The 14205-nt window shown below is 41.2% G+C and overlaps 3 protein-coding genes across 4 annotated transcripts in view; 2 read left to right on the plus strand and 1 right to left on the minus strand.

Moving 5' to 3' along the window:
* Positions 1–118: 118 nt before the first annotated feature.
* Positions 119–4167, plus strand: polr3g (polymerase (RNA) III (DNA directed) polypeptide G). Its single transcript, XM_017417101.2, has 8 exons — positions 119–369; positions 495–623; positions 1273–1402; positions 1861–1926; positions 2009–2068; positions 2154–2218; positions 3080–3202; positions 3284–4167. Exons 2-8 carry the CDS (start codon positions 516–518, stop codon positions 3371–3373), a joined length of 642 nt encoding a protein of 213 aa, XP_017272590.1. The 5' UTR covers positions 119–369; positions 495–515; the 3' UTR covers positions 3374–4167.
* lysmd3 (LysM, putative peptidoglycan-binding, domain containing 3) lies at positions 3581–8599 on the minus strand. Of its 2 annotated transcripts, XM_025006169.2 has the most exons (4): positions 8466–8588; positions 7307–7556; positions 6609–6884; positions 3581–5078 (listed from the first exon to the last, which is right to left on the minus strand). In XM_025006169.2, exons 3-4 carry the CDS (start codon positions 6873–6875, stop codon positions 4371–4373), a joined length of 975 nt encoding a protein of 324 aa, XP_024861937.1. In that variant the 5' UTR covers positions 6876–6884; positions 7307–7556; positions 8466–8588; the 3' UTR covers positions 3581–4370. The 2 variants fall into 2 exon arrangements, with proteins under 2 accessions (XP_024861937.1, XP_017272589.1); XM_017417100.3 differs by lacking the exon at positions 7307–7556 and having other exon boundaries at positions 8466–8599.
* Positions 8600–8879: 280 nt separating this feature from the next.
* The window catches only part of adgrv1 (adhesion G protein-coupled receptor V1), a 109524-nt gene continuing 104198 nt past the window's right edge, over positions 8880–14205 (plus strand). Inside the window, exon 1 of the mRNA XM_017417217.3 lies at positions 8880–9383. The gene's annotated coding sequence lies outside the window, so the exon portion shown is untranslated. The remainder of the gene's footprint in view (positions 9384–14205) is intronic.

Raw genomic sequence — 14205 nt, forward strand, 5'->3', positions numbered from 1 at the left:
TGGACAAATAGATTAATGACGACATACGAAAGCGGGGTTACAATTGGATGTGAGTAAGCCTCTGCCCACCTAAAACGTCACGCAGAGGCGGAGCGAGTTCAATACACATTTACGCATTTTAACGGCAGTTTGTACGTTGTTCACACGTTTCCCAAACCGGTACAAGAAAAGCCATAAAAAAATCACTTTTAGGTTAATTTAAACTTTGTTTTTGTGGGTTCACGGGTGCGTTGACTCGAGGAATGACAAACAAAACAGCTCTGTTGAGCGTAAACGACAAGTAAACTGAAAACGTGGAGACTGTAAATGCCGCCGTGAAATAGCCCTCTTACATCTCGGCACCAGCAGCAGCTCAATAACTGTGCTGTAGTGAGTATTAAATGCCTGTCTCAAGTGTTTTTTATTTTTTTAAAGCCGTTCTGAAGGCTGATAAGAGCCGCAGTGGCGTAAACACGTGTTTGTCAGCGATGTTGACAAGATGACATGTGTTGCAGCTACAGCGGAGACCTGCAGCCATGGCAGGCAAGGGCCGCGGGGTGGCCTTTACCTTCAACATTGAAGCCCTGGGCATCGGCAGGGGCAGCATGCCAGAAGCCAGGGTGGGGCCCAGCCCGCTGTTTCCAGTAAGTCCTACACACGCACACACAAGAATGCAAGTAGCCCAGGGTCATATTTGTTAGTATGGATGAGTATCAACAGGTCAGGTGAAAGTTAAATGGACTTTGAAAAGTAAAAAAAAAAGTAGCCTACATATATTAAAAGCATAACAAATATTTGAAAAAGCATCTTTATTATGGGAGATATATTCTCTTGGATTTAAGTGCTAGCCATTATCTTACCCAGCTATTATTATGTGTTGCTAATTTATTTAAAATGTGCTGCCTGTACAATATATGGTATATTTACTGAGCTACATACTGCAAATCCTCACTATGTTGACAACGTTTCAACTTGTGAGCCTGCTTAACAACCAGAATGTTGTTATATTTTAAGGGCTGTTAAATTCTGTGCCAAATTATTTGTTTTCCATGAATTAATCCAACCCGGTATGCATTTTTAACCCCCCCCCCCCATAATCAAGTCTGCTGTCTACTGAGATGAAACTAAAATGTATTCTGTTGTACACATCTTAGATTGCTTCAATAAGTTTTAACAATTTTCAGTATTCTGCCACATCTGCTTCAGTGGCGATCCAAGACAAACCAAAAGCACCCATGAAAAAACAAAGTCTAGTTGTTTTGTCTTCACAGCATTATCTGTCCTCCCCCCCAGACTATAGAATTCAAACCAGTTCCACTGAAAGCGGGTGAAGACGAAGACTACATGTTGGCCTTGAAGCAGGAAATGAGAGGAACTATGCAGCGGCTGCCGCACAACATTAAAACTCCAACCAACAAAGCAGGTGAGGAGGAGAGTGCTGCATTAGGAACCCGACGTCCGAGAGAACTGCCAAGGCGAGACACTTTGGGCTGCGGGGAGTGAAGTTAATGCAGTTTTTTAGGAACCGAGACGTTTAATCAGGGTCGTATCTAGGAAAAGGAGCACAATTCTAGCGGGATATTGAGTTAGAGCTGCTGTCTCGTCTTGCAGTATTAACGTGATTTCCTAGGTCGGGCGTTACAAGTCTTTCAGAGTTACCTCACTGGACAAGCATATCCATAGTAATGTATTTTTTCTCAAATGCTCTGAGCTCAGAAAACTACAGAGAAACAATGATTACAATATCCAGGAACCAACTGAGTCATTCTGTTTGGTAATGGCTTCACAATGTATTTAACACAGTTCAGATTTAATGTTATGAATGTGCTAAAACACTCGATACTGGTATGAACTCCCTTGTCTCTTGTTGACAATAAGCAGAAGTGGAGAAATACACAGAGCGATACCTGAAGCTAAAGCAGATTGAGGATGAGGACTGGACTCCAGGTACTTGCACACGGCACATTCACAGAACAATTCTTCTTTTAAAGGAAAGGAAAGCAAAAAAAAGTGCTTTTAATATTTTTAGACTGGAATTTGTTTCCAAAAGAGCTGATGCCCCAGACTAAAAAGCGACAAGTTAAAAAAGGTATGTTAAAACCAACACGTGTGTGTGTGTGTGTGGCGAGTTTTTATTGTCTGAGATTTGACCTAAAAGGCTTCGACTCCACCAGGCACGAAGAAGAAAACTGTGAAGATCTCGCCCAAAGATGCGACAGAAGTTCTGAATAAATTAGATGTAAGTTTATCCTACACTTTTAATTTGTGTAAATATCCTGCTCCATTTGTTTTGGGGGGGATTTGAGGGTATAAAATGTTTAAAAAAAAATTTCATCCCATAACAAACTAAAACGATCATCTAATGTATTTCATTGTTCAGACTCATTCCTTTGACATTACTCACTTCTCGTGTCATTCGAAAGCAAAATCTAAGGAAATAAAACCATCTGAAAAGAGTCAGATCAGCTTTAGCTCACAACCAAACTGCGATCTGAAGCTTCCCGTTCAGGGAAGACTAAAGTGACTTCAGAAAAGCTCAACTAAAATCTGGATCGACAGACCTGAACATAGTGAAGCGTCTCAGGACAGAGCTGAAAATCCTTGTTAGTGCTTCACACACAGCCTGACTGAGGATGATTGTTTCTGACAAAGGATGGAAAAAAAGAAGAAACTTACACAGAAAAGTTGTATCAAGCTGTAGGATTGCTCCCATAAATTCTTTAGGCTGCATTTGCTGCCCAGAGAGGAGTCTGAATAATAATACATTTTGATCCACTGAAAAAAAAAGTTATTCTTAATTCTTGAATTTGCCAGCTCCTATCAGCATTTAAAGAATAAAAATAAAGTGCGACAATAAATTATAATCTAACATTGCAGTGAGTCGTGCTTAAAAGCTAAAAGCATTTGAAACATCTCACTAAGTGTGAACAAAAGAGCCACGCATTGTTACTGAACGGGTTCAAATTCTAACAAACTCCCCCAGAAACCTGTTTGTTGTCAGGTTTTCTGTTTATAGGTTTAAAAAAAAAAGTAGAAATGTTGCAAACGTAATTGAAAACGTCTTGTGCAAGAAACATCATTTTCACCGTTACGATGTCAGGAACTGGCTAAGACTGACGACGGCAACCCTGAAAAGTCCGACGACGAGACGGAGAAGAAGCCGGGAAACGAGGACGGTGAGGAAATCGAGGAGGAGGAGTACGAAGAGGAAGACATTGAGGAGGTGAGACCAACTCCAAGGTTTGTTTCATAGAGTTCTGTTCGAATTAGCCTTAATTTTCTGCTTTAATTTGTTTCTGTTTAGGAGAACGATTACATCGAAAGCTACTTTGACAACGGGGAGGATTTCGACGCCGGCAGTGACGATAACATGGACGGTGAAGCAACGTACTGAAACAACGAGAGTCTTTCATATTGAAACAAGCTTGCAGTGTTAAAACAATCACGATGGGAGGAATCATCTCAGTTACATTTTTTTTTTCCTCAAAATGCATTATTTTAGCAGATCGGTGGTCTGCTTTACGTCGAGTAAATTTGAGCTGATGTTAAAGAACGCTGTAAATAGGAGTGCCCGAACATTTGCAGAATGAAGAGCAATCTATTAAAAATAGATTTATTTATTTTTCATCCTGCAGCACATTTCCACAGGTTGAAAGGCACATACTGTCGTTATCTGGGTGATAAATTATCCAAGTGAACACTGTGACCAAATAAAAGGGCTATATAACAAAGTCTAAAAGTTCATATCATTACAGTTATTGAAGCAGCATGGGAATACTGTGCATTTCCTATACTCCTAACATGCCAAGTTTTTAAATGAGAGGGGGAAAAAAGCTTTCTGAAATGCTAGCTAAGGAAAGACACATTAAAGAGAATTTCATCAAAATTTGAATGACAACTCAATACTGACAGCGTAAGGAAAAAAAAACTAATGTTTAGTCTTTCAATAAATAAATTTTTATCAAACAGTGGTAGCAGTCAATTCTCAACTCTGGCGTGGGAAACAAATATATCTGAACCGAAAAGAATAGAAACTGCTTTAAAGCAAATCTACATAAATAATCATGTTCTTAGACCAGACACCAAATACATGATAACCATTAGTCCAATATCCTTAATAAAATCATTCTTTATATATAAATATGGATAACCACAAAAACATTACGTTGAATAGACCAAAAAAAAAAATCAGTACTTAAAAAAAAAAAAAAAAACAACATAAAAGGCCCCGAAACCTTTGTGCAGCTCTTTAATGCTTCAGTTATCGCTCCCTTTACATCCCGGCCAAACTAAACATTGGAGTATTAAGACTACTTGAAAGGGGGGGGATTTCTGATGAACTTTATTCTGCCTCTGAGTTGGTAACAAATATGGAAAACTCAAATGTCCTGCTATGTTTTCTTGATTTGTGCATTTTCACCAGCTACATTATTGTCCAAACCGCGGTTGTGTGGCTCGTCGTTGACGTTCTGTTCATGTCCCGCCTTTAAAGGGTTGTTTTGTAAAGAATGGCCCACGTTTTTACTGTCGATCTGTCCGTGCTGCATGTTGTTGGGTGCCTGTGTGGGAACGCTGTGATGGCTGACGTCCGACTTCACAAGAACCTCGTAGTACAGCAAATAGAAAACGGGCGTGACGATGCCAACAACCAGCATGATGGCCACCGCCGTCCACCACCTCATGCCCCAGTCTGCTCCGTAGTAAGGGTCCTTCCTCTGCACCGGCTTGTACTCGACTTCTCCCAGCAGTGGCTGCTGCTGCTGCTGCAGCGTCAGGGAGGACACCACCTCGTTGAGGCTGCTCCGGGACGGTCCTGTGGATTTCACCAGCTGCTCGATGTCCTTGTCCTTCTCCTGGAGGAATCCTTCCACGCTGGAGGAAGAGGAGGAGGAGGAGTCCGTGGAGGACTCGGAAGGGAGGGACGTGACGGGCGAGATCTGGGGCACACGTCTCGCCCCTGTGGGGGAGGCGGGCTTGAGCGGCCCAACATGATGGGTCTCAGTGAGGACGCTGAAGCGCCTCACGGGAATTTTAATTGAGCGCAGAGCAAAGAAATCCTGTTCTGTCAAAAGGTTGTTTGCACGCTTGATGTCAGCCACCTAGAAAGCAGAAAGAAAGAAAATCTTAGAAAAGATCCATTTTTGGATTAGAACATACTCTGAAAACACCTGAACTGTCTGGTTGCTGATGGAAACTTTTTTTTAATGAAGCACTTGCATTTAAAACACACATAACCTTTATTCTCCAAAGCAATATTTGAATCGATCCAGTTTCCTTGCTCCCATCTTTCCCCTCCACAAGTTTGAGCTAAGCTGGTAGGAAAAAGTGATGTGGAGAATGTACGAGATTACCGACTGGTCAAGGAGAATCACACGTAGGTGTAACAACTCTGTCTGCGCCAACGTTATTATTTTTGTGGACAGAGATTGTAAATTCATTCAAATTTAAAAGCAAGTATTTAAATAAGGCTCTTTTTTCCCTCTCCATCACCACACCCTAGGCTGAAGTCGTCCCGACACTTCTGCACTCGCAAACGTGACCTTCCAGAAACCTTTTTAGGCTGGCTTTACAGCGACAGTGAAGCATGTGCAGAATAGGTCTTCCATTGACTCCCATTTATCCTCCTTTGATAATGAATCGGAGCAGCTACGTGTCACTTGTGTCTCGGCCACAGCTGGAGCCGATCTGCATCAAAGTACTAATTAAAGTTCTGGTGTGGTGTCTATTTCGAAAGTCAGGAAAACATTTCTCAAAAACGACAACAACAAAAAGAAAGCACTTGCTGATTATCATATCGATCAATTATCGTTAAAACTACACCTTTTTACTGTAGTTTCCATGTGAGCTGATAAGTATTATATTAGCTACTTGCAATGATAGTGATATTTTTTTACATTTTTGGACAAATGTACAGTCTTAACCAGGGGTGTCAAACTCCATTTCTCGGGGGCCGCTCTCCTGCATGTTTAAGATGTGTTCTTGTTTTAAAACACCTGCTTTAAATGGATGACTTGTTGCCATGCTCCTGGGGAACTTGATGATTTGGTGAGGAGGTAATTAAACCGTTTGAATCAGGTGTGTTGGAGCAGAAAAACCTAAAACGTCCAGGACAGCGGAGCCTCGAGGCCTGGAGTTCGACACCCCCGGTCTTAACGTTTTAGACCATTTCACCTGATCACTACAAACGTTGTGAACTTCTAGCTGTTGAAGCTATGCAGAAAAGCTGCGCTGACAGGAAAGTTTCTGCAGCAGAAACATCAGTGCTGGAAATGAACACACAGCAATTCAGCCGTGCACGATACACACACCAAACCCAGCTTTACATATTTTAATCTGTGCTCTTCACTGTTTTACTTGGAAGCGTTTGATATGTAGTCTGAAGAAACAGTGAAATTTATGCTTTCTGTTTGTTTTCAAACTCTGTTAATATGCTACATTAGAAAGAAAACCTTTTTTACTTTTTTACTGGTAACTTGTGATCAGCATGAAGCTCAACTAATTTCAAATGTTAGTTTAATGCTTGATTCAATAAGACCCAGAAATGGCCCCAAATGCATAAGGCTTCCATTGTGTTTCTGTATATTAGCTAAACAAAAAAACCTATGAATGAGAAAAAAACAACAACATACTGAGCAATGATACTGCAGGGCAATGCTGTTCAGGGTGTCCCCTTCCTGGATATCACGGCTAAGGTAGACTATGTCGTCCAGTTTCTCTTTGGAGGTACTTCTTTGTAGCCTCTCCCTTCCACGCGACCGTAGCTCGAAGCTCTCGCTGTCCTCCTCTGACAGGTCATTCTCTGAGGCGTTGTTTCCAAACAGGTAGGTGTGACCGCCATAAGCAGACTGCACCATGGTGGCGGACTGGAACCCATAGTGCTGGCTTCTGCTGGACATCTTTCGTCACTGTGTGAGCAAAAGAAAAAAAAAATACGCATGAGTTTCAAATCCTGGACTCGGGCAGCAACTTTCCTAGCACGCCAAAAAAACGCTGAGAAATATGCGCTTCAACTAATGACTCATCTCACCCAGTTCACTTAAGTCTCTGAGGTTAATGTAACAGAGAAAGAAGAAACTGATATGTTGCAAACAGAAAGTGTTTAAACAACATGTACAAGTAAACTTGTGCAACAGCAACTTGAGAGATAAGGTATCAACATTTTGGCCACGCACGCAGGTGGATGTGATGGCACTGGTGACAAAGGTGAAGGGCAACCATTGAATTGGACATTCTTAATAAGGTTTAACATGCACAACTATACAGAGCTGAGGGGCAAAAAAAAGCTATCCAGGTCTTTGTGTTGTTTTTGTTCAGCTGTGGTTTTCACCTCGAATCTCTCCCACAGACGCCACTATTGCCCTTCGTCTTTTTCTTCTTGTTGATTCATAAACGCTGACATTAACTGAGGCCTGCGGGGCTTCAGATGTTGTTCTGGGCTCTTCTCGGAGCTCTTGGAGTAGTTCTGCTCGTCCGGCCGCTCTCGGTTATGGATCAGTGATGAAACTGACTTCTCCATTTGTGGATAACGGCTCTTTTTAGGTTACTGGTTGACCCCACATGATTGGCGGTAATCAGGCCTGTGTGTGGATAAAGCTGAACTAAGCTTTCCAGAAAGAAAATGTGGTAATTCAGGATTTAACAAGGGAGGGAAACACTTTATTCACACAGGGACAGGTTAGTTCAGATAGCTTGTTTTCCCTGACTAAAAAGAAACACTCTACTCAGATAATCTTTGTCTGGTATTAAAATTTGTTTCCCTAAACTGAAACATACAAAAATACAAAAACACTGTAGCTGTGAATGCAAACCCACATATAAGTTACACAAATCAAACTACAAGACAGGGAAGTGAAAATAATTCAGCTCCAAACTAATAATTTCTCTTCTCCACACTGACACGGAATTAAACAACTAATTTATGTCTGTGTGATAACTTACTTATCAGATAACAGTGTTTGGACCTTTGTCTCTTTTTTTTTTTTTTTTTTTGTACAGCAGGTCCGTAAGTTGTGTGAGCGAGGCAAACGTCACTCTTCAAGCCTAAATGAAAAGCCATATGTTGTTCTGGATAACGGGGTGTGAGCTACAACAAAAACACAGAACCAACGCAAACAAATGAACCAAACACAACATAAATGAGTTCCTTCATCAGTGACAGACATCACAACGAACTCTGAGAGTCTATGGGAGTAAAAATGAGTTAAACGAAACAATTAACCAGTCTCGTTTTCTATTCCCCTTCTTGTTCAGTCGGGTTTCAATAAAAAAAATCTAAACGGAAGCAAAAACACGACACACGACATTAAACAGGTGCATCTTAACCTTTGATTAGGCGACCCGATGTGTCCAGTTTTAGCTAGGTGCTAACTAGCTAGCATCTACATAATTTACATCACCGACGTTCAGTTAGCTTTGCTTGTAGCGCTCCACTGCTCTGAAGTCACCGTAGTATTGTTTTGAAGCTGTCAAGGGTTATTTTTCTTTACCTGATCAACAAAAAAGCCGTCCGTTCAGTTCTCCTCGACTATTTCCATAATTCTGCAGGATTATGTTAAGATCCACCTCGACGTCGGCTTGTTACCTATCTAACCACCGTTTCCACCACAGCTCAGGCCACGTCCACAGAATATTTACGTGATGACGTTATTGTGGCGCCGACCCCAGTTCTAGTGTGTTTGCCACGAGGTGGCGCCAGAGATTAATATACGTTACAAGAGCGCTACCTTTAAGTCGCCATATCAACAAATATCATCCTGCTTTTCTTATTTAACGAGAAACGTCCATGCAGGTTAGACAGCGCACGTCGCTCGTTTTTTTAAATAAAACTCGACCTTCCGTGGTCCTAATTTGCGGGCAGCTTTTGAGAGAACGGCGGCTGTGCCCGCTTGGGCCCACATGGTGGCGCTGCTGTGCGCGAGGCAGCACTGCGCACCGCGGCGCTCGCCCTTATGAGACAAATGGGATTAAAACATCTTGTCTGATTAGGCTGCGACCGATAGACGGGCTTGAGTCTCCGGGGAGCTGCAAACTTGTCTTCCTTTTGTTTTTTCCTCGGGACGCTGAGGCTTATTTGCTCGCACACACATGGCTGCAGGGATGATCAGGAGGAGTTCGGAGCGGGTCTGAAACTGACCGAAGGGAGGGAACCGCTCCGGTTTTTTTGTCGCTGTTTCAACTCCAGTCCCCGTTATACACCACATGGCAGACGCGCTTCACCTTTATGCTCTCGGGAAAAACTGAAGACAAAAATGACGCTGTTTTAAATTTGTTTTGTTGTTTTTTGCTTGTTTGAGAAGAGGCGGAGCTGACCACTTCAGGAGCGCTTCTTTTAACCGATGTAATCCACGACTATAATAAACACATAGTGAATTATCTCGGGACCGAGAGGCCAAGCAAAGTGTCAGGTAAGTTCACGTGATTTGTCCTCAAGATACTTGTATTTTTTTATTTCGATTACAGGGGATTAATTAAAGTAACCAGCAAAACTTTTCATTAATACTAATAAAAGACCTGATGATGAAAACAATCAATGTGTAGAATTTGTGACGCACCTTTGAAGCAGCTAGATTTGTTTTTGTTTTTTTTTTTGCTGTATTTTTTCCAGTGAGGGTGTGGATGAGAAATGATCAGCAAATCAGCCCGGTGGTAGATTAATGACACACAGGATAAAAGCAACGATACTCCTCATCAATTATGCCAGACAGCTCAAAGCAGACGCATTGTGTAAGACTATAGAAAAACGATTAAAAGTGCTGCTAATTTCAGCCCTTTTGCGCCGTGCCAGAAATCCCCCTCGGGAGCAGCTCATAAAAACTGAAAAGCCTAAATATTGATTCAGCGCAATCAGTGACTGAATGGCGAGGCAGCCCATTGAGGACGGAGACAAACGCTTCCATGGTTACATCCAGGATCTCCAGTGTGATCACGGCGCTTTGTGTTGGCTTTTTTTTTCCTTCTTCTTCTTTCACCCACTGAAATAAAACAACACACCCACACACACACACACACACACACACACACACACACACACACACACACACACGGAGAGCTAGGGACTGATCTATAGGCTTTACTCGGGCCATCTTGGCACACTTTGAGTTGCGCACATGTGCTGCTACTGTTAAACGAGTGGTGCCTATCTACCCACATTGTGCCTCTTCGAGTCTGTTCTGCTCGTGCTAATGCAATCTGGGATGTGTGTGTGTGTGTGTTTTCTTTTCTTCACTCCTTGAATAATTGAATATGCTCTTCTTATCTCTAATTGATCTGACATGATGTCATCCTGGTGCGTCCTTTCCAAATCTCTTTTGTGTTGCCTCCCTGATGAGTGGCGCCTCAGCAGAGTTAAATCCTTTTCTCAGTGTATGTGTTGTGTGTGTGTGTGTGTGTGTGTGTGTGTGTGAGCGAGAGAGACAGAGACAGCTGCTTCTGTATCCATTCTGTAGTTACACCTGCTCCTCCTCAGCACCAGCCTTGAATGTTTCCTATCTTTGTAGAAACGGGTGGCATTCTTCAGTTTGTTTCTTTTGTCTTTTAAAGGCAAAGAAGGAGCAAAACTTTGCAGTGAGATTCACAGCTTTACACCTCCAGGCCCTATAAACTCTTCATCTCCGTCATACCAAACCCACACGTCAAGGCAGGGATCCTCTGAGATCCCGACTCGCCCAGGGAGCTCAAGTCCCTTTTGTTTGTCAGTGTTTATGCCATTGCCTGGCAGGGGTCAGCCCCCAATCGCCTGTGTGAGGGTCTGAATGTGATTCACTGGGCGGAAACTGTTTTACTGCCTGCCTCTCTCCCCTTCTGTCTCACCCCCTCCTTATGGCTGCACAGTACAAAAGGGGGAGGCCGAGCCGTGAACGGAGCCTGTTCATTATGAAAGGTGCTGAAGTCTTGCACGCTGCAGACAGGAGGAGATTGATGCTCATTGGGGACGAGAGGGCTTCCACTCCCAGTGTGCGGCGACGGAGGGAAACAGTGGGCGAAGGTCTGCAACAGGCTGCCTTGATGGAGCTGTGTGCCATGTTGGAAGCAAGAGCTGTAAAGAAGCTACTCTTTATCTGTTGAATGCAGACAAATTGAGTTAAATCTCTGCACCACCTGATTCCTGGTCTATATCTGTGAGCCAGAGTGGTTTAAATATCCCCTCCCAGACAATAACTCTTTTAAAACGCAAGTTTATTTGGCATTTTATTGCAAAAGTTCTTTGCCGTACCATATTTTTTTGTTCTCCTGTGTGCTTTTAGTCACATGAAACAAAACAAAACAAAAAAACTAGCAGAACATTATCTCATATTAACTCTGGTCTTCTCATTTTCACAATGTGTTCAATAAACAACATTATAAATAACAATATCCAATGCTTTACAGTTAGGTCAAACAAATGAAATCTTTAGTACAAGAATATTATTTTGATAATTATTATTATTCCTTATAAAAAGAAGAGGTAGCTAGTAACCATCTCTTATCATGTTTGATGCGTTTTTTTGTTTTATTTTTTTGCTAATTTCTAATTTTTTTCATGCTGATTTTGCATTTGTTACTTTCTCTAATAGGAGCAAAACCAACCTATTTATTTTATCCCATTTGTTAATCTTGTATGAGGACATTGGAGCTATTTTAGGTTTTATTTCTGTTGGGAAAACTGATTAAAATCATAAATAAGAATTCTAAAATATTCTCTTGGTTTTACTAGTTTGTTTTCATTTGACATTTTATTATATATATATATATATATATATATATATATATATATATATATATATATATATATATTACATAAGACTGCATTGTGTTTTAGTGGTTGGTAGTGTTGGAGCACACAGGCGGGACAGCAGTGTCCAGTTAACTTTGCCAACTATCCTAAGGCCTCCTTAGTGCATCTGATATTGTTCCGAATGTGCAGCTGCTGCAGCAGACACTCAGCCCTGACCCGACTGTCACTTCTCATAATCATATGTACATACTGTACGTGCAGACGCAAATGCACACATGCCTAATGTTTCATCTTTCTCTAGAAGCAACATGGGGCATTCAGGAATCTGCTGTCCATCATGATAACCATAATGCATGACCAGTTTCTCTAACAATAAAAACAAGAATGTCAAATAAAGTCAGCAGAAACTGAAACGCATTTATTAATTTCTGAGTTCAGTATTGTGTAATTTCAGTTTAGTTTTAAGACATGTTAAAAGTCTTTGTATTACCTTTAGTTAGTAGTTATGTATGTAATGTATTGTCATTAATCTCACATCCTTTTTGATGCCAGCGTGAGCGTGCAGACAGATGGGTCTTTCAGTCTGGCCATGGTTCTCTTCAGATTTGACCTCAAGTCATAAAAATCCATCATTTGTGTGAGGATGATTTGCAACCGGTTGATTTGAGCATAGCTGAGATTTTGTGGAGTGGGTCTATTGTTTAACAAAGAATCTATTATCAGTTTTCTCCAAGTGTCCATTATTTCAGACAGTAGTCTAAAGAATAACAATTATCCTCTTTATCAGAACCTTTACAATAAAGCCTTCATGTGACGTTCTGTGAACTTCTGCTAAATATTACATTACATTTTTTTCAGCTCTAAGCCTTGTGAGCAATATTTGACAGTGTCACTGCAGTGGAATCTGAATGACAATTATGTGATCCAAACTGCCTTACTGTGATAAAATGACCTCTGCTCTGTTTACATCAGATTTCTCCTCCCTTACGCTGAAAATAAAATGCGCTGCCAACACGGTGGTCTGCAGGGCACTGTACATCTGTATGCACATAAAAAAATGGCGCAACTTCAGAGAGTTTCAGCTCTTAAATGAAAATCTGTGAAAGCCTGTCAAAGTGATCACTGTGTTGCCCCCGCACAAAGAAGACCTTTCAATTAACCTGAATGTATGCACAAAAACTCTACTTTGTAGTAGTTCTGCTGCAGTATTTCAAAGTCAAATAAACCTTTTGACTACATTAGGCATTTCAGATTCTGCTTTAACACTTTAAATTAGCTCCAGTCTTTCACCCAATTTCATAGTGTGACTTGTTAGATGTTAAACACGTTTCTATGTCTACAAGAATCCCGTTCATGATGTTATCAAACATATTTGTTGCCATTATTTTTGCAGCCATTATGCCACCACACAGTGGCTGTGATGTAAGTATTTACGCTCAGCATTGCACCCTTTTATCCTTTTTTTCTCCAAATGTTCAAATCAAGTTTGAAAAAAGATGGCAGAGATTTAGAGATGTTACAACTTTTTAAATGCAACGCAAGAACCCTCTGATTATGACTGTTTAAAGTGAATACCAATTTTTGCGTATAGATTCCCTCAAATGTATTGTTTCGTAAAAATTGTGTCAATGGCAAATTTTGTCACTGTGACACAATAAACTCAACATAACCAGCTCAGTTTCGATAATAAATAAAACATTTTCTTCCAGTTTGCTTAGAGGCCAACCAAATTTCAGGATGTTTTCCCTAAGTTCTGTCATTTGGCATGGTCAAAAAAAGAAAAAAAACACAACCCAAAAGAGGAGCTGTTCCACACTTGCTGTACCTAAAATGTGTTGACCAGTTCATGTTCGTCTACAGAAGGGATTGAGTTGAGTTGAAATCAAAGAAGAAAGCCTAAATGGTTTGGATTCTGCTTGAGTGGAGGCCAGCGTGCCAAAACAACAACAACAACAACAACAAAAAGGGGTTGTAACAACACTATAGAAAGTGTAGCAATGTTAGAAATGGACACACAACATAAAAAGGAACATGGTGAACAAAAGAATGCTGCTTCAATTTGGGTGCTGGTCAGTTTCTACCCTAATGAAAATACACTCGCTTTTCTGTGTTGCCTCTGTTTTTGTGAACTCTTTTGATATGCAATTAGCATTTCATCCAGACCTGAGCAGCTACATGCAATGAAGTAATACCCTTTTCCAATTTGTCCCTTTGGTCTGCAGAGCGCAGCCTTGTTTAATCCCCTGAGAGTGTTTTTCTGCCTACTTCCATCACCGTGTGTCATACAGGCTAATCAGTCGGCTCGAACTGGAAAACACTCAAAACTACTGGTTCCTGTTCAATTGGAACCCTCCTTTCTTTCCTTTATGCCTCCCTTTCCACTATTTATTACAAAGACGAAGAGAAAAAAAAAAGTCTTGTTTTTAGTCGGAGATGCGAGATTCTGTTGGCTCGACTTAAAAGCGGCCGACCAAATCTATGGCAGACAATACGTCCGAAAAACTCTCTGTCCT

Source organism: Kryptolebias marmoratus, linkage group LG1, assembly GCF_001649575.2.
Source record: "Kryptolebias marmoratus isolate JLee-2015 linkage group LG1, ASM164957v2, whole genome shotgun sequence".
In the NCBI taxonomy this organism is placed as follows: Eukaryota; Metazoa; Chordata; class Actinopteri; order Cyprinodontiformes; family Rivulidae; genus Kryptolebias; species Kryptolebias marmoratus.

What these genes read in the sequence shown, in the direction of transcription:
- polr3g (XM_017417101.2), top strand. Translation starts at nt 516, where the DNA reads ATGGCAGGCAAGGGCCGCGGGGTGGCCTTTACCTTCAACATTGAAGCC. An exon ending in AACTCCAACCAACAAAGCAG is followed by an intron (nt 1,403 to 1,860) that starts GTGAGGAGGAGA and finishes GACAATAAGCAG; the next exon opens with AAGTGGAGAAATACACAGAG. An exon ending in AAAGCGACAAGTTAAAAAAG is followed by an intron (nt 2,069 to 2,153) that starts GTATGTTAAAAC and finishes CGACTCCACCAG; the next exon opens with GCACGAAGAAGAAAACTGTG.
- lysmd3 (XM_017417100.3), bottom strand. Translation starts at nt 6,875, where the DNA reads ATGTCCAGCAGAAGCCAGCACTATGGGTTCCAGTCCGCCACCATGGTG. An exon ending in CCCTGCAGTATCATTGCTCA is followed by an intron (nt 5,079 to 6,608) that starts GTATGTTGTTGT and finishes TCTGCTTTCTAG; the next exon opens with GTGGCTGACATCAAGCGTGC.